The sequence below is a fragment of the Protomyctophum parallelum genome (assembly GCF_964188405.1).
Source record: "Protomyctophum parallelum genome assembly, chromosome: 6".
Taxonomy (NCBI): domain Eukaryota; kingdom Metazoa; phylum Chordata; class Actinopteri; order Myctophiformes; family Myctophidae; genus Protomyctophum; species Protomyctophum parallelum.
The window spans coordinates 45,768,744-45,789,108 of NC_139701.1; the positions used below are offsets into that span (position 1 = coordinate 45,768,744).

At 43.8% G+C, this 20,365-nt stretch overlaps 2 protein-coding genes across 3 annotated transcripts in view; both read right to left on the reverse strand.

Annotated features, from left to right (window-relative positions):
* LOC310860548 (excitatory amino acid transporter 5-like) overlaps window positions 1-19,336 on the reverse strand; it is a 37,412-nt gene extending 18,076 nt beyond the window's left edge. Inside the window, exons 1-5 of one of the 2 annotated variants that reach the window (XM_083767524.1) lie at window positions 19,218-19,336; window positions 15,058-15,262; window positions 5,872-6,015; window positions 2,879-2,958; window positions 1,549-1,767 (exon numbers count right to left, since the gene is read on the reverse strand). In XM_083767524.1, coding sequence (XP_083623650.1) covers window positions 1,549-1,767; window positions 2,879-2,958; window positions 5,872-6,015; window positions 15,058-15,262; window positions 19,218-19,222 — 653 coding nt within the window. In that variant the 5' untranslated portion in view covers window positions 19,223-19,336. Of the gene's footprint in view, window positions 1-1,548; window positions 1,768-2,878; window positions 2,959-5,871; window positions 6,016-6,600; window positions 6,750-15,057; window positions 15,263-19,217 lie in introns of those variants that run through there. The other variant, XM_083767525.1, reaches the window with a different exon arrangement.
* Window positions 1-20,365, reverse strand: part of thop1 (thimet oligopeptidase 1) — a 417,271-nt gene that overhangs the window by 50,505 nt on the left and 346,401 nt on the right. The window lies entirely within an intron of this gene.

Genomic DNA, 20,365 nt, shown 5'->3' on the forward strand with positions numbered 1-20,365 from the left:
TAGCTACATGGACACTACTTTTTTTTTATTCATGTTTTTATTAGAGCTGTGACTCGATTTTTTTTTAATCTAATTAATTAGAGGCTTTGTAATTAATTAATCTTGTTTAATCACATTTTAATCGCATATCAATATTCAACCTGAGAACACTGAGATTCTGAGAAACCTTTTCTTACGTTTTGTGTTGTATCCCAGTGAATCAATGAATAGTGACTATGGAATTCCACTCATTTTCTTTTACTGTCATACCTTAGAGTTGTTGTGTGGAAATAATAAATTATAAAACATTAACATTAACATAAATTCTAACACAATAATTCCTTTAAATGCATTGGAGAACATTTATTGCTTATAAAAAGTTAGTATAAGAAGCACCAACATCGTTTTCAGTAACAACCCCCCCCCCCCCCCCCCCCCCCCCCCCCCAATGCAGCTTTAATTTAATTAAAGTGCAAACATGTAGGCTACTGTTGCCGAATATGGAACATAGTGCTGTATGAAGTGCAGGCTTAAAACCTTTCTTTTTAAATCAGGGAAAAACAATCAGTTTATTTATCCAAAAAGCCCACAGCACATTGCAGCATGGCATGTTGAGAGCTTGTAGATCTGCTGCCCAAACTTTCTTTTACTCCACCACTGAAATTTGCCACTTTCAAGATCATAATTTTATAGCAATACAATAATAGCCTTGTATGTCTCAAAACACTGGCCTACAGTTAAATTATTGTCAACTAAATAAATATGAATTCGAAATTAAGACAAATACTGACAATGCTACTGATTGGTTCATTCTTCATTGGCTTGCAGTTAGTTATTGCACACAGCCAAAATGCAATAATAATAATAATAATAGGAGGGGGGAAAAAGTTGTCCTTTTAGAAAACATTCAGTTGGCTCGCATGCATGCATGCATGCATGCATGCACGCACGCACGCACGCACGCACGCACGCACGCACACTCACACACACACACACACACACACACACACACACACACAGCATGCATGCATGCACGCACGCACGCGCACACACACACACACACAAATTCAAATAACCGTTAACAGCTGCTGTAAGTTTGCAGCGTCAGCATAGGAGCTAGCGTTGGCTAATGTAGCCTTGTAGGTCTACCACTGTTACACCTTCTGTCCCTCTCAGTGTGGATTTTATTTTTGTTAATGCAAGATGAAAACAGCAATGCTTATGGTTACAAGGTTACTCCTTCTAGCCCTGGTCCTCTCTCTCTTTACTCCGTGTGTGTGGAACTGGGAGGGAGAGGAGCAGTCGGAGCGTGCTGTCACTGCTGTGCTCTGTGTCTACTCCTCCTCAGTGTTACAGAGACACGCAGCTAAGCTATACATCTCCTTACAATCACAGGCCCTCCTCCCAGACGTGTGTGTGTGTGTTGCGTTGCGTTGCGTTGCGTTGCGTTGCGTGCGTACCTAATCAGGTCGTGCAGTCAGTGTGTGTGTGCGTTGCGTTGCGTTGCGGTGCGTTGCGGTGTGTTGCGGTGCATGTGTGCGTTGCGTTGCAGTGCGTTGCGGTGCGTACCGTATCAGGTCCAGCAGAGCGTCGGCAGACGTCATCACAGGCCCTCCTCCCAGGCGGTTTCCGTCAGACCCGTCGGTGCCGACGCCCGGCCTGATGATGATGACGAGGACGATGCCCACCATCACGGCGATGAAGGTGGTCCACAGGTAGTAGGTGACGGTCAGGACGCCCATGCGGCAACACGCCTTGGACTCCATGGAGGACAGGCCTGACATCAGACTGAATGACACACAGACACAGAGACAGGATTCTATGGGACAGGCCTGACATCAGACTGAGAGACACAGAGACACAGAACATCAGACTGAATGACACAGAGACACAGAATATCAGACTGAATGACACAGAGACACAGAATATCAGACTGAATGACACAGAGACACAGAATATCAGACTGAATGACACAGAGACACAGAACATCAGACTGAATGACACAGAGACACAGAGACATGACTCTATGGGACAGGCCTGACATCAGACTGAATGACACAGAGACACAGAGACAGGATTCTATGGGACAGGCCTGACATCAGACTGAATGACACAGAGACACAGAGACAGGATTCTATGGGACAGGCCTGACATCAGACTGAATGACACAGAGACACAGAGACAGGATTCTATGGGACAGGCCTGACATCAGACTGAATGACACAGAGACACAGATGGGGGTCGGCGACCAAATACAGATAATTTTTGGGGTCCTTGACATGAAATATTGAGCACCACTGACAGAAACATGGGTATTTCAGAAAACTGTCATGATTATAATAGAAGACATTTTAAAAATGTAGATGCCAGGCCTAAATGGGTTAAACTGGATATGGAGGATGACAGAGCGGACATTAAACTGGATGTACACTCAGAAATATTAAAAACCTTTCACTCAACACTCAGCCGGTCTCTGAAAACAAGCTCAAAGCCCTTCGCCATTTAAACATAACAGTACAATGGCTATTTGGAAAACAACAGATCTACAAGCTCACACTGCTTGGCAGTGGGCAGGGTTTACTGTGGGCATTTTGTTTGTCTTTACAGTTGACATTAAATTACAATCTCTGAGTTAGTTATGCTTTGAACATTATCTGGTATGAATCTGTCCCACTGTGCCTTGTTAATAAATTATTCAATCAATCAATCAATCAATCAATCAATCAATCAATCAATCAATCAATCAATCAATCAATCAATCAATGCTATAGTTAGTAGGAAGTAGTTGAAGGTAAAAATAAATACCATAATGGAATTGAATAATAATATGATGTCATGTGATCTCTCTTTATTGGAGAGAATCAGAGTGATACGTGATGTCACAGAAGTGACATCATACCTGGACGTGATGAGAGGCAGGATGAGCATCTTTAACATCCTCATCAACAGTTCTCCAGGAAACGAGAAGTAGATCTTAGCCTAGAGACAGGAAACAGGAAGTAGATATTAGCATGGCGACAGGAAACAGGACGTTTCACAGAGTGTTGTTTCCTGTGTCTTTAGTCTGGCAGAGCGTGCTGTTTCCTGTTCCTGCGGTTGTGATACATTGCTGGGCTGATGATCCTCTGGTAGACATCGTTTGCCGACAGTTGGTCATGAACTGATTGTTAACAATCCGTCATTCATAACGACCTATTATTAATAATGTGAAATAACAGACTTAGGCTGACTAGAGGTTCACAGTGACAGACCACACTGAGGCCCCTTTTCCACCGGTCGGTTCTTCAACGGGAACTCGCTCATGGACGAAGAACTACAAAGAACTACAAAGAACTACAAAGAACTACAAAGAACTACAAAGAACTACAAAGAACTACAAAGAACTGAAGCCGTTCCCACTGGGAACCAACCGGTGGAAAAAGGGTCCCGAGTGGTGAGGTTCAGAGGTCACACCGTCCCACAGACACTACAGCTGTTCCCATCGCCTGGTTTCTATAGCAACCAAACCAAACAACGTGTTCCCATCGCGTGGTTTCCATAGCAACCAGAGAAAACAGCATGTTTCCATAGCAACCAGAGAAAACAGCATGTTCCCATGGCGTGGTTTCCATAGCAACCAGATAAAACAAATATCCACGGTCTCTGTGGTCGTGAGGCAGCTGAAGGGCATCAGCCTGTTAAATGAGCCGGCCTACTAATACGGTACGTGTAAAAGATAAACACTGCTAGCTCTCTCTCTCTCTCTTTGAGTGTGTGTGTGTGTGTGTGTGTGTGTGTGTGTGTGTGCGTGCGTGCGTGCTTGCTCCAAGCACGCCCTGCCCCTCTAGACCAGAAAGCACGCTGGCTGAGCCAGGCTAGGTAGATATAGGTATGGTAGGTACTGTAGATAGGTAAGTATAGGTAGGTACTGTAGATAGGTAAGTAGGTAGGTATAGGTAGGTAGAGGTAGGTAGGTACTGTAGATAGATAGGTAGGTAGGTATGGTAGGTACTGTAGATAGGTAGGTAGATACTGTAGGTAGGTAGGTAGGTAGGTATGGTAGGTACTGTAGGTAGATAGATAGGTAGGTACTGTAGATAGGTAGGTACTGTAGATAGGTAGATAAGTAGGTAGGTATAGATAGGTAGAGGTAGGTAGGTACTGTAGATAGATAGGTAGGTAGGTAGATGTAGGTACTGTAGATAGGTAGGTAGATAGGTAGGTAGGTACAGTAGGTCGGTATAGGTAGGTATTGTAGATAGGTAGGTAGGTACTGTAGATAGGTAGGTAGGTACTGTAGATAGGTAGGTAGGTACTGTAGATAGGTAGGTACTGTAGATAGATAGGTAGGTAGGTATAGGTAGGTACTGTAGATAGGTAAGTAGGTAGGTATAGGTAGGTACTGTAGATAGGTAAGTAGGTAGGTATAGGTAGGTACTGTAGATAGGTAAGTAGGTAGGTATAGGTAGGTACTGTAGATAGGTAAGTAGGTAGGTATAGGTAGGTACTGTAGATAGGTAAGTAGGTAGGTACTGTAGGTAGGTATAGGTAGGTACTGTAAGTAGGTAGGTAAAGGTAGGTACTGTAGATAGGTAAGTAGGTAGGTATAGGTAGGTAGAGGTAGGTAGGTACTGTAGATAGATAGGTAGGTAGGTATGGTAGGTACTGTAGATAGGTAGGTAGGTACTGTAGATAGGTAGGTAGGTATGGTAGGTACTGTAGATAGATAGGTAGGTACTGTAGATATGTAGGTACTGTAGATAGGTAAGTAGGTAGGTATAGGTAGGTAGAGGTAGGTAGGTACTGTAGATAGGTAGGTAGGTACTGTAGATAGATAGGTAGGTAGGTATGGTAGGTACTGTAGATAGGTAGGTAGATAGGTAGGTAGGTACAGTAGGTCGGTATAGGTAGGTATTGTAGATAGGTAGGTAGGTACTGTAGATAGGTAGGTAGGTACTGTAGATAGGTAGGTACTGTAGATAGGTAGGTAGGTACTGTAGATAGGTAGGTACTGTAGATAGATAGGTAGGTAGGTAGGTAGGTAGGTACTGTAGATAGGTAAGTAGGTAGGTATAGGTAGGTACTGTAGATAGGTAAGTAGGTAGGTATAGGTAGGTACTGTAGATAGGTAAGTAGGTAGGTATAGGTAGGTACTGTAGATAGGTAAGTAGGTAGGTATAGGTAGGTACTGTAGATAGGTAGGTAGGTATAGGTAGGTACTGTAGATAGGTAAGTAGGTAGGTATAGGTAGGTACTGTAGATAGGTAAGTAGGTAGGTATAGGTAGGTACTGTAGATAGGTAAGTAGGTAGGTATAGGTAGGTACTGTAAGTAGGTAGGTAGGTAGGTAGAGGTAGGTAGGTACTGTAGATAGGTAGGTAGGTACTGTAGATAGGTAGGTAGGTAGGTATAGGTAGGTACTGTAGATAGGTAGGTAGGTACTGTAGATAGGTAAGTAGGTAGGTATAGGTAGGTATTGTAGATAGGTAAGTAGGTAGGTATAGGTAGGTACTGTAGATAGGTAAGTAGGTAGGTATAGGTAGGTATTGTAGATAGGTAGGTAGGTAGGTAGGTATTGTAGATAGGTAAGTAGGTAGGTATAGGTAGGTATTGTAGATAGGTAAGTAGGTAGGTATAGGTAGGTACTGTAGATAGGTAGGTACTGTAGATAGGTAGGTACTGTAGTTAGGTAAGTAGGTAGGTATAGGTAGGTAGAGGTAGATAGGTACTGTAGATAGGTAGGTATATAGATACTGTAGATAGGTAAGTAGGTAGGTAGGTACTAGGTAGGTATAGATACCTGTATGGACAGTGTAGGTAGATAGGTACTGTAGTATTATATACCTGTATAGACAGTTTGCTGCCTCTCAGAATAGATAGGTAGATAGGACAGTAGATAGGTAGGTATATATACCTGTATAGACAGTTTGCTGCCTCTCAGCATGAAGCCCAGCACACAGCCAGTCATCACAGCGATCACAGACAGCGTCAGAAGGCCGTTGCGTTTACAGAAGTTCTTCAGGCTGTGTCTGAAGGCCCTGGTGTCCTTCAGGAAACTCTGGAGGGAGAAACAGCATCCGTCATTCATAATAATAATAATAATAATAATAATAATAATAATAATAATAATAATTCAGGCTGTGTCTGAAGGCCCTGGTGTCCTTCAGGAAACTCTGGAGGGACAAAAAGCATCCGTCATTCATCCATGTTTGAATCACCATCCATCGTCGCTTCATTCAGAGGTTCTCTACATTTTCAGGCCGCGACTCCCCCAACAGATTTGAACTGGGGACCCCCACCCTGACCCATTATAGACGGGAACCCCTCTTGGTGTTTTAAGCATCATGTTATATACTTTAGCTATTGAAAAATAGCAGATCTACAATGAAGCTCATAAAATGAAAATGTGTCGCAAAAGTTTGAATATATATTCTTTCAGAGCGAACGTTTTTAACTCAAATCTTTGCTTCTAAGCCAAGGGGTTCCTACTAGAACAACATATTTTCAGATGGGGGGGTCGGCGTCCAAATGCATATTATGTTTGGGGGTCCTTGACATGAAAACACTGGCATAGAAACATGTTTTTTTTTAGAAAACTGTCATGATTTAGAAGACATTTGTCAAAATGGACGAATTCTCCTACCTTGAACCTCTCCTCCACGGAGGTCCTGCGTGGCTCCTCGGGGACGAACTGGGAGCTGTGGTTGGAGCGACACTCTTCCTCCCCCGACGGAAGCAGCAGCTCCTCCATGCCGGAGCCCAGACGCTCCCCAGGATTGGTTTGATATTCGATTAAAACTATAAACACTATAAAAACCCACAGAAACTATACCGGAGCCGCCGAGACATTAAAAAACAACTATAGCCGAGCAAACATCTTAGCGGGTCCACTTAAAGGTCATTAATTCATTAGGCCATTAATTAATTAGGTCATTAATTAAGGCCCGAGAATGAGGTTTATCACGACGGCACTAGAAAGAAGGAAGGAATGAAGGTCCCTGTAGGACCCCGAGCCCTTTGGCCTCACTTTGAGCACAGAGCATTCAGAAATGAAACATATTTTCTTCTCTTCTTAAGTCTCTGTCGAAGGAGTCTTTTGGTTTCGAGTCTTTGGGTTTGTGCGGCGAGCGGCGAGTCTTTTTCTTCTGCCAGTTTTTCCGTTATGTTTTTTGGAGACCGCCGCACCCCCCCCCCCCCTCCCCCCCGCGGTCACAACCCGGATCAAAGGAGGAAGGAAAGGAAAGGTACTATGTTTACCCTGCAGGGTAACTGGACTAAGCTCAAGAACTTGTTTACAGCCAGGCCCTGCTCATAGAACATTTCATGGTAGAGGTTCAATGCCTTGTCCAAGGGCACTTCAGCGGTGGTAATTTTTTAACGTGCGACCTTCCAATATCAACACCGCTCCGGAGGAAGGACTGCAGTGACCTGGCGGTTAGGAGGAAGGACCGCAGTGACCGAGGAGGGAGAAGGCCAAGACGGAAACACGCAATCCTCCGTGGCGATGCCACGACGCCCCGCGGTTATATGAGCCGAACGAAGACGAAATCAAAGCATAAACGCTTTAGACGAAGCGCAAAGCGCTGCTGCTGCTGCTACCACGGCGACCTTGGCCTCGCGTCCTACAACGGTCCAAGCTTGTGCCGCTCGTGCGTCGCCCTTGTCGTCGTCGTTGTTGAGAGGAGAGCGACCTGCAGACTGAAGGAGAGCCTGGAGGAGGAAACGTGAGGAGCTGGAGGATTAGGAGAACCGGGCTCAGGTTAATTATCCGGGGGAGAGGGGGAGGGGCCAATTGGGGCAGCACGCCTACGCGCGCGCGCGCGCACACACACACACACACACACACACACACACACACACACACACACACACTTAGCGGACAGCTAAGAGGATTAGCGTGGGACACAGACCTGGCGACATGCAGCAGGTGTTGCATGTTCCTCGTCAGAGAGTCACCGGACTATTCCACATGGTCTGAGTTCCAGGCTGACCCCCACCTCGGAGGAGGGGAGGTTCGGTCTGAGTTCCAGGCTGACTGGGAGGTCGCCACAGCAGCCAGCGTGTCTTTCATTATGGAAACAGTCCCGCCCACTGGAAATATCCAATCTACAAGCTCACACCGTGTCGCAGTGCGACACATTGTGGATATGTTCAGTTAGTATAGTCACCGGTAGATTAAGTTGAGATGAAAGACAATTTGAAGTTGTCAAACTATAGCAACAGAATAGAATTGATGCTTTGCCTTAGATTAGATTTGAGGTTAAAACATAAAAACACACGGTTTCAGTTGAAGGGTTCTGATTTGTTTTTTTTGGTGCTACCTTGATTTAGGTCCCCTCAATCAATCAATCAATCAATCAATCCCATTTAAATGCTGAATGGACTATAAAAACGAGGAGTTTAGTCTCTCCAGTCGCTACGAGTTGGAATAGAAGATGCTGGGGAGCCCGCTGGCCTCTAGGCCAGATCACAGCCCATTTGGGGATGATATTTAAGACATTTTACTTCACCAGTTTAAATAATATAGCTTATTCCAGGCCAGATCTGACTAGTAGTGATATGACTTAAGTTGATCTGGCCTCAATCGGACTCTCTCTGATTCGTCCAGGGACGTCTGTCTTAGTGGGCAGAATTTATGTTGGTTGAAATCAGGTGATATTTTTGGGTCAAATCTAATCTGAGTTCCCAGAAGTTTTATTTTTAGCCACTAGGCGGGCGAGAAAGACTTCTGGGAAAAAAGGACCGTATCCATGTGAGGGAAGTACTTTGCGCTCAGAATCTGAGCGGACACTCCCCTTTCCGGTCTGAAGCACTGTGCATACCATGAAAACAGTCCGAAGGGAATCCAATTCCAAATTGAATTGTAGTAGGCCACCACCGCTCAAGGAGCAATTGTTTCCCTTCCGTCTTATTTAGATGTAGCGCCCACTCCATGTGGAACCCGCCCCTGTCTTTTGATTCGCATTTCATTTGAAACTCAACGCACTGGGCCACGCCCCTGCTGCACAGGATCTGAGGCCAATTTTCCTAGACTAGGTCAAATCTGACCAGTCTTGGTTTGACATGATTTGGCCCCAATCGAGACGTCACTGATTGGTCCAGGTTCTGACCATGCTTGCTGCGGGCAGTGCTCTTTTACAGAATAAATAAAGGTTTCAACTTTCAATCAATGACGTCATATATCTTTCATCTAACTTAATATAACTTCATAGAACTTTTATATGACTTAATATAACTTCATAGAACTTTTATATGACTTAATATAACTTCATATAACAGTCAGGGGTTCCCCCAAAGCCCTCTAGGGGGTGCGTGGCATCCATCCATCCATTAATTCAACCCTTTATTTATGTTATTTAATTTAAGACATTGTGGTTTTCCTCGTTTGCAGTGTGTTCCAGATACAGTACAACATAATACAACAATTTCAAAGCAACAAAAAAACCCAAAACAGAAACAGCAACAGCAACATTTCCTCATTGTGTGACCTAATACAGGGCGATGGAGAGGGCCACTATATTTCCGCACTCACTCCAGTAGGGGCCACAAATAGCTGATCTACAAGCTCAAAACGCGTCGCACTGTGACGCGTTTTGAGCTTGTAGATCAGCAATTTTTTTGCTATACTTGAATTTAAATTTTGAATTGGAATACTGAAAAGTAACATTTTTATTTAATTTCAAATGCATTTAGATAATTATATTAACTTTTTGAACGAAATACAAATGAATTGGACAACAAAAAAAGACAATACCATAATAATAATTAATAATAATAATAATTGTAATACAAGTAATTTGCTGAAATCAATAATGTTCGGATAAAAATCAACAATGTTCGGATATTAACCTGCATGACGGCCACATTAAAGGAGAATTGCATGATAAAAGGCTTTCTTACCTTTCTTTGTAGTTGTTACGTCCCCACCAAAGAGGTCCAGGTGTTTTTTTGTGCAAAAGCTCCTTATTGGCTATTTCCCCTACCATAAGCCGTAAATGAATTGCATTGAATTGAATGGGAATTTAATGGGGCTGTGGGGTGTTGTGCTAATTTGCTTATTTCCATCGCTCAAAATTATAATTTCTTTGTATATATCCTCTCTTCATAATGTAAATAATATCCCAAGCGGCACACTTTACTACTTCTTTCGATGGAAATAAGCAAATTAGCATAACACCCCATAGCCCCATTCAATTCCCATTCAATGCAATGCAATTAATTGAGGGCTTATGGTAGGGAAAATAGCCAATAAGGAGTTTTTGCACAAAAAAAGCATTCTAGCATCGAATTCTCCTTTAAGTGAAGGTGGGCCGCCAGTTGCCCATGTATGAATTCTAATGTTTGCAGACACCTGGGGGTAAGTCTTCAGTCAGAGATTTAAATTGACCGTATGTTATGGGAGAACAGATCTTTAATTTAAGCTATAAGGTCATTCCACGTTGGGTTGGGGGCACTGAAACAAAAGGCAAAGTGGTGGTTTTATGGAGTTATTTAACACAAACGGCAAAATATGGTGAAGCACTGTTGTAAGGGGATGTATAGAGCAGTAAAACACTGTTGTAATGAGATGTATAGAGCAGCTGTGGGACTGTACAGCAGCTGCGTGTGTCTCAGTGCACTGACACTCTGGGATTATTTGACATAATCATATTAAAAATCACGCGCTAATATATTAAAGGCTAACTCATGTTGATTAGGTGATGTAATGGTGATGTAAAACAAACGGTGCAAACACAAACATTAAAGCCATTAACAATAAAGAGACAATATGCATAGGGGGGTGGGGGGGGACAGCCAAACAAAGGTTTAGGAACTACATAACTGCATATAACTTCATACAACTGCATATATCTGGATTTATATAACTTTATATGACTTCATAAAACCTTACATGACTTCATATATACCAGCATCGTACGGATTGATTACAGCACACGTACATATCGTACATAACGTCACACACTGCTATACTTGTGAGGACATTAATTAATCAGTTCAATAACGTCACACACTGCTATACTTGTGAGGACATTAATTAATCAGTTCAATAACGTCACACACTGCTATACTTGTGAGGACATTAATTAATCAGTAAATAACATCACACACTGCTATACTTGTGAGGACATTAATTAATCAGTTCAATAACGTCACACACTGCTATACTTGTGAGGACATTAATTAATCAGTAAATAACATCACACACTGCTATACTTGTGAGGACATTAATTAATCAGTTCAATAACGTCACACACTGCTATACTTGTGAGGACATTAATTAATCAGTAAATAACGTCACACACTGCTATACTTGTGAGGACATTAAACAATTTCAGGACGGCAATTTAAATAAAGGCCATATTTAACCCTGTAAAGCCTGAGTTGTATTTTACAGTAGTAACAAATAAAAGGCAGATCTACAAGCTCAGAGTGCGTTGCGCCGATAGCTTGTAGATCAGCCATGTCCAGTGTGTTACGCCGACAGCGCACGACAGAGTATGAATGAAAAAATTGCACCTGTGTGAACTGAGTGGTGCAACTCCCCTCTCCCCCTGCACCCCCCCCCCCCTCTCTCTCTCATTAGCAGGCAACACTATCACTCTCTCTCTCTCTCTGTTTCTGGCACAACAGCGCCACTTTTGCCCCTACTGGTACTCATAGTAACATACATAGTCACAGAGGTTAACACGGACATTGCTGTTCCTTGGAGTGGTTGCACCGCTCAAAAAAGAAAAGCTCTAACCGACAGACAGAGGTGGATTACTGCAAAAGAACAGGTGATGCTACATCACCTCACCTTTAAACAGCCTCCATGGGGCGGTGATGCTACATCACCTCACCTTTAAACAGCCTCCATGGAGCGGTGATGCTACATCACCTCACCTTTAAACAGCCTCCATGGGGCGGTGATGCTACAACACCTCACCTTTAAACAGCCTCCATGGAGCGGTGATGCTACATCACCTCACCTTTAAACAGCCTCCATGGAGCGGTGATGCTACATCACCTCACCTTTAAACAGCCTCCATGGAGCGGTGATGCTACAGCAGTGCTTCTCAACCAGGGGTCTTTGAGGAGGTTCCAGGTGGTCCCCGTCAGCTACATGATGGAGAATTTGTAACCAAATATGGACCCTTTAGAATATAGATCTCTAACTCTTGAGAGCGTGAAATGAAACCAAATGGAACCGTACGGGTCAATTTGGTTTAATTTTATGCTCCCAAGAGTTCAATTATTTTTGCATTTCTTAATCTACAAGAAGTCTACACTATTAGAGAATGTAGAATTATTGTTGGTTTGCCTGTTATCTCTGCTAATGGCACCAACATCAATACAGCATGCCAATTGTGGCCAACATCTTAACGATGAGAAAATATCTTTCGTTTTGGGTCCGAGAGGCCAAACAAATAATGGGTTGAAAACCACTGAGCTAAATGACGGAGAGTTGGTAACCAAATGGACCCTTATACAGTAGATATTTTACTCACTGTAAAATGACCTAGCTGTGGTCATGCTTACGCTCTCAAAGAATACAATTATTGTCGAACATCTGCATTAGTTAATTTACAAGAAATCTACACAATTAGAGATTGTTATTTTTGTGTGCCTGTTGTCTCTCCTAATGGTACCAACATCGATACAGCATGAGAGATGTGGACAACATCTGTTGTCTCTCCTAATGGTACCAACATCGATACAGCATGAGAGACGTGGACAACATCTGTTGTCTCTCCTAATGGTACCAACATCGATACAGCATGGATATGTGGACAACATCTGTTATCTCTCCTAATGGTACCAACATCGATACAGCATGAGAGACGTGGACAACATCTGTTATCTCTCCTAATGGTACCAACATCGATACAGCATGAGAGACGTGGACAACATCCGTTATCTCTCCTAATGGTACCAACATCGATACAGCATGGAGACGTGGACAACATCTAATCCAACACCGACAACATATTATTTGGAGAATTAGGCCTCCTGAAGGTCCGTGGCTGAAATGCCAAAAACAACAATGGACCTCGATGTGAAGAAGGTTGAGAAGAACTGCCGTAGGAATGATTATATCAGCTCACACCACTACGCTCTTTCACCAGGAGACTAAACCGCAGCAAGACAGGGTGAAACACAAAGAAATATATACAAAGAAATAATTTATTTATATATATATATATATACATATATATATATGGAGGCTCTCCTATATATATATATATACATATACATATATACACACACACATATACACACGGAGTGCATCAATAAAACGGGTCAAAATAAATATTTTCTATTGGCTGTTAAAATGGCGGTGTGGGCTTTAAAAAAAAAAAAACGTCGAATTACATTCTTGGCAGGGAATGAGTTTTAAATCGAAAAGACGACATCAGAACCAGATGTTTCTTTGGCATCGCTGCAGCGGAGAGCACCGTGCTGTAGGGGGCGCCGTTCACACGTATATGCTCTGAGAGCTGAGCTGGGCTGGGCTGGGCTGAGCTGAGCTGAGATGAGCTGAACTGGACGATTGGATAATCAGAGCGTCAGGGTTTTTCACACAGACACGACTCTGAGGCCCCTTTTCCACCAGAATAATTTAGGTTCTAGAACTGGTGCCTTTCACCAATAAGGTTCCAAACTTATTGGTGCTTTCATCAGGGTTTGTCCCAATCATTATTCAACATGAATCTACGGAACCAGAGCCATAGAGTAAGACATTAACTCTGCTCATGGGGCTTCAGTCCAATAGAGGCTCTCCTACATAGACTTCTATTGGCTTCAGTCCAATGGAGGCTCTCCTACATAGACTTCTATTGGCTTCAGTCCAATGGAGGCTCTCCTACATAGACCTCTATTGGCTTCAGTCCAATGGAGGCTCTCCTGCATAGACTTCTATTGGCTTCAGTCCAATGGAGGCTCTCCTACATAGTCTTCTATTGGCTTCAGTCCAATGGAGGCTCTCCTACATATACTTCTATTGGCTTCAGTCCAATGGAGGCTCTCCTACATAGTCTTCTATTGGCTTCAGTCCAATGGAGGCTCTCCTACATAGTCTTCTATTGGCGAAGAGCAAAACGGTTCAAGAAATGGTTCCAAATTCGATGGAACCGAATCGGTTTCTTCAATCTCTGAACCGTGTCTGAAAGAGGACCGGGTTCCGGGTCCCAGCTCCTAGAATCCACAGCGTCACCACTTAACGAGGGCCAGGCCAGCTCGTTAAGGTCACTAGTTCACCACTTACCGAGCGACAGGCCAGCTCGTTAAAGGTTTCATGACATTAATTTTTCTTCTAGGTTTTATGACCTCAATTAAATCCCCCAAAACCTGAACTTTGAACATTCAGTTTTCAGGATTTTCTCTGGGGTTTGGAAGTCTTTCTGAGTTGCAATGAAAACAGGCAAAATGGTGAAAACAGTGACATCTGCTGGCGAATCCCATTGACATATATGGGATTTGTAGGCTCTTACATCACAGACAGCAGGAAACTCAAGAGCACCTGTTTTGAGCCAGAAAACCCCCGAGCACAGGAAATCTACTGAATGCTAAAAGTTCAGGTTTTGTTGGGTGCAAATTGAGCTCAGAAAACCATAAAAAGAAATAAGAAAAATGATGGCACAATCCCTTTAAGAGTTTAAGGCCTCATTCACACGTACCAAACACCAATCAAGCAAATGTTTGGTCGTTTTTTGGGGGGGGGGGGTTTTAGGCCACCACAATGCTTTTCCAATGGGAGTCACATGGTTTGATCAAACATTTGTGTTTGATTGCTGGTGGTGTTCTGCCCCTCTCCCCTCATCAAACAAAAATGTTTGGTCAAACCATGTGACTCCGATTAATTAGAAAAGCATTGTGGTGGCCCCAAAAAAACCTAAAAAACTACCAAACATTTGCTCGATTGGTGTTTGATACGTGTGAACGAGGCCTTAACGAGGGCCACGCCCTGCTCGTTAAGCTCGTCACCACTTAACGAGGGCCACGCCCTGCTCGTTAAGCGCGTCACCACTTAACGAGAGCCACGCCCGCTCGTTAAGCGCATTCACCACTTAACGAGGGCCAGGCCGGCCAGCAGGCCGTACCCCAGGACGAGGAACAGCACCTTGAGCAGCCGGTGGTCTTTCTGCTCCAGCTCGGGTCCGAGGATCTCGAAGAAGGTGACGAACAGGAAGGTCCCGGCCGCCAGGCCCTGGAGGACCAGCGACGCCACGCCCGCCGCCAGCGTCCTGGCCGACTCGATGCCCATTCCCACGCCCACGCCCAGCGGGATCATCAGGCTGACCGCCAGCGCCAGCTTCACGGCGTCCCTGGATCACACGTAGAATATGATGTTAAGACTCCACAACCATGAACCACACACTGCGCAGCAAAAAGCATGGAATACGGATGTGTTTATATTACAGGAAACTCGTTAAAACTTTACAACAAACTCCCGAAGTGTACCATCACACCTGTATATTACCGTATATTAACTGTATATGCTGCTAAACTTTGATGTTTACGGGCAAAATACAGTGACCATAATTACCCGTTCACTCCTCTTACCACGCAGTGACACGTATGATTAGACTCCATGACCATGAACCCGCATATGAATATATGTGACCAAATTTGACTGAGGGACTGGAAAAAAATATGAAACTAATGAATGTCAAATTACTCAAATTACAAAATGGCCAATCAGATGGCATAGCAACATTAACTATTCTACAATATGACGTAATGCAACGACATCACAACTTCATCATTGTTTTTTATAAAGACGTGTCCGATATTCTAAACATCAGTTAGTGACTTGAAACGAGGAAACCGAGCTCCCTTCGTCCTAACAAGTTCATCTGTAAACTAGTCGTCAACACTCATTGACGGTGGAGCTGCTGCTGTGAAATGTTTCACTGGACGATACATCTGGAAGGAGAACATATGAAGGACCATGCTGCTGCTGTGGTGGTCGGACACGAGATCTACTGCTTTGGAGGAGACGGAAACAAGTGGGGAAGAGATCACATTGAAGTACACGTCTTCAACACGGTGTCTTTATGCTCGAGAAGGTTGACCCCAGTGACCCCTGGAACAAGAAAACCTCACCATGAGGTTCCCTCCAGGCGTGAGGGCTACACAGCTGTGCTGATAGGATATACCGTCTACCTCTGGGGAGGATATCTTTACTGCAATGTGCTTTATGCATTTGATGTTGACGCCCACAGATGGTTCAAACCACAGGTTTCTGGGACCGTTCCAGAGGGGAGGAGGAACCACTCAGCCTGTGGTTTGGGGAACGTCATGTTTATTCATGGAGGATCAACCCAGACCGGATGGCCTAATGACATCTACAAGTTGGACACCACCACGATGGTCTGGACTTTAATTAACACCAGAGGAACTCCACCTCCTGCTTCAGCCTGTCACTCTGCTACCATCATCGGGACAAAGATGTTTGTATTTGGAGGCTATGGGTGGAGGGTTCAGTACTACAACACCATCGGAGTGTTTGACACAGAGACCAACCTCTGGCTGGACACACCTTCTACTCAGCTTCGTCCAGAAGGACGCTGCGGGCAGTCAGCCTTTACCTACAATGGAGAGCTGTACATATGTGGTGGTCGCATAGGTAACAAGTACTTAAATTATCTGTGGAAATTCAGTCCAGAGACCTTCTCCTGGAAGAAGGTTGAGCCAAAGAAGAAATTCCTGTCTCAGATGAATAGGATGTACTGTTGCATGATGGGAGATCGTGTCATCCTTTTTGGATCTGCCTCTACTAGAAACCATAATAAAACACCAGCTGACCTGTATGTCTTAGACTTCAGTCCTAGCCTCAAGACATTATGTAAGCTAGCAGTTATTCAGTACGGTCTGGAGCAGTCTGAACTCCCACACAACATCAGGTGGGAACTGGCAGCCATGCCTAGAAGAAGGTTGAGCCCAAGGGGAAAGCCCGTCTCAGATGTATAGGATGTGCTGTTACATGATGGGAGATCGTATCATCCTCTTTGGAGGAGACAAAGGGCTTCTAGAGAATGGAACATACAGACACACATCCTCTGGTGACCTGTATGTCTTAGACTTCAGTCCTAGCCTCAAGACATTATGTAAGCTAGCAGTTATTCAGTACGGTCTGGATCAGGTCCCCATGGTGCCAGTGGGTGGCGCCGTCGCCTCACAGACTGAGGCAGACTGAGACTTCATGGCCCACTCTCTCGTTCCTACTCTCACCTATGGTCATGAAGTGTGGGTCTGTTTATGATAGAAACTGATTTTTGAGAAACATTCATCCCTAGACATTGTACTGCTATTGCTAAGTGAAAACAATGTATATAAAAATGCTGCGTAGAAATGTCCACTTCTAGCAAAATTATTTTTAAAATCTTCTACCATGTGCCATTTCAGAGTTCTCAGCACTCAAAGCCGGATTGGGGCCACAAAGTACAGCAGTATTTTGACATGCATTTTAGAGTCTGAGATTTTGATAATCCAATTTTTTTTTACAATTACACTTGACAACTTGACAACGAAATAATAAGGTCGCGAATAAGCCGCCAAAATGAGTTTTCTTCGACGGGTGGCTGGCATCTCCCTTAGAGATAGGGTGAGAAGTTCAGTCACACGAGAGAGACTCGGAGTAGAACCGCTTAGTTCATGTGTGTTAAATGTATGTTTGTTTAATGACAATAAAATATAAAAGACACCAGAGTTATGTCCTTTTAGAGCAAAGCAAAGTTGGGTTTGTTAGACAGAGTAGAATCCATGTGGACCTGTATGAAAGCTGAGCCCTTCCGGAGGGGTTAATTGGCTCAATATGTTAATAATTAACAGAGAAATTGTTTGCGGATACAAGCGGCCGGGAATGAGTTTTCTTAGACGGGTGACTGGCAATTCCCTTAGAGATACTGTATAAGGGTGAGAAGTTCAGTCACAAGAGAGAGACTCGGAGTAGAGTCGCTGCTTCTTCATCTGGAAAGGAGCCAGTTTAGGTGGTTCGGGCATCTGGTTAGGATGCCTCTCGGGGGTCTCCCTAGGGAGTTCCTCGAGGCACGTCCCACTGGGAGGAGACCCCGGGGAAGACCAAGGATGAATTGGAGGGTTTATATATCCAATATCTGCCGGGTCCGCCCCTAGAGAATGAAGTTACTAATGTTGCTCTGGAAAGGGAACTCTGGAGCTTTATGCTGGAGTTGTTGCCCCCTGCGACCCGACAACGGATAAGCGGTTGAAGATGGATTTCACGCGCATCCATGCCTTGGTTGTCCCAAACGAGCCACCGTAGACCGTACGTGTGTTTTGCAAAGTTCTCATTATGTAAGTAAATGAGCACCCTACCTCATTATGCATGTAAATTAGCTCCTACCTCGTTATGTATGTAAATGAGCTCCTACCTCGTTATGTATGCTAATGACCTCATACCTCATTGTGTATGCTAATGAGCTCCTACCCTGTTATGTATGCTAATGAGCTCCTACCTTGTTATGTATGCTAATGAGCTCCTACCTACTCCAGTTTTGGCTTCACTGCACTGGCTTCCGGTTGTTTTTAGGATTGATTTTAAAATTGTTTTACTTGTGTATAAAGCTCTCAATGGTCTCGCACCTTAATCCTACTTAGCCTACATGACTGCCTGCCTAAATATGTCCCAAACTGCCCCCTAAGGTCTTCCACTGCTGGCCTGCTCGCTTTGCCTAAAACAAATGGCAACTTAAAAATATGGGGAAGCAGCTTTTTGCTTCTACGGGCCGTCGGCATGGAACAAGCTCCCACTGTACCTTCGACAGGCAGCCTCTGTAGACATTTTTAAAGCACAGCTCAAGACCCACTTCTACAACATTGCTTTAAAGTGATCTTTTATTTTTTGTTATTCACGTCCTCACTGTATTGCATTAATGCTTGTTTTTTAATGTCGTTGCCTTGCTTTTCTTTTTTATTCTCCATTGTTCTGTGAAGCACTTTGAGCTGATAAAGTTTTATTATTATTATTATTATATTACCTCGTTATGTATGCTAATGAGATCCTACCTCATTATGTATGCTAATGAGCTCCAACAACATTATGTATGCTAATGAGCTCCTACCTCGTTATGTATGCTAATGAGACCCTACCTCGTTATGTATGCTAATGAGCTCCAACATCATTATATATGCAAATTAGCTCCTACCTCGTTATGTATGCTAATGAGCTCCTACCTCGTTATGTATGCTAATGCACTCCTACCTCGTTATGTATGCTAATGAGCTCCTACCTCGTTATGTATGCTAATGAGATCCTACCTCATGGGCAGCGTTGCCTTGGCGATGCTGACGCCCAGCGCCACGGCGGCCAGGCTCTCGTGGATGGCCACGCCCAGGAAGAGGCGGGCCAGCTGAGGCCCCTCCCCCTGCAGGCCCAGGGCCAGCCCCTCGAACACGGAGTGGGCGGAGAGAGCCAGCACCAGGCTGACCAATCGCAGAGGGCCCGCCCCCGCCAGCTCCGATAGGCTGCCGTGGTGGTGGTGGTGGTGACCATGTGACTGGTGTCGGCCAATGGGAAGGGCTGTGGTGGAGAAATGTTGAGTTTAATTGGCGTTGATTGAACATGTGGATATAAATTATGTTTACTTGTTCATGGCCAAAAAATTTACAAAGAAAAGGCTGGTGTCAATAGTCAAAATAAATAACTGAACATTTTTTAATATGTAGGATCATTTTATTATTTATTATAGATGTAGGATCTTTTTTTTTTCATCAGACGAATATTGGACTCATAGTTAGACTTCTGAGCTCTGGTAGAGCAACCACTCGCGCCTCAACAAGTGGTAACTGTGTTGTTCCCAGGCGTAACAACACATTCGGAAAGTCTGCCTTTCCAGTAAAGGGAGCTAACTCATGGAACTCCTTGCCTTATGGTCTTAAAACTAGAGACGGATGGTAATGTGTTCTATAGAGGTCTTAAAACTAGAGACGGATGGTAATGTGTTCTATAGAGGTCTCAAACTATGGTTGAAATCAGATCAACTGCATGTGCTCACATGTATAGCTCCTGACTGGTCACGAGAATGATTATGTTTACTTTTGTACTGGAGGTTATGTAATGTGTACTGTACCTTTGCTGTAAATTTCACTTGAATGTACTTCTTATTGAATGTACTTCTTATTTTTAGATTGGGTGTTCTTTTAACTTTGTATTTTTAGAAAAGTCTCCTATGGACAAGTGGTGAAAACTAGCACTCGTGCTAACACACTGTAAACGATGCATCTACAAGTTGTACAATTGTGCAATGAGCAATGTGATTGTTATGTCCATATCAAATAAATAAACATAAACATAGACGATTATGCAACAAAAAAAAGCGATCTGGCTATTATTAACCAATAGGAGAGCTGTGTGCAGCAGGGGGGAGGGGCTATGGTGTCATAATAAGTGTTAACAGGGTAAGCCT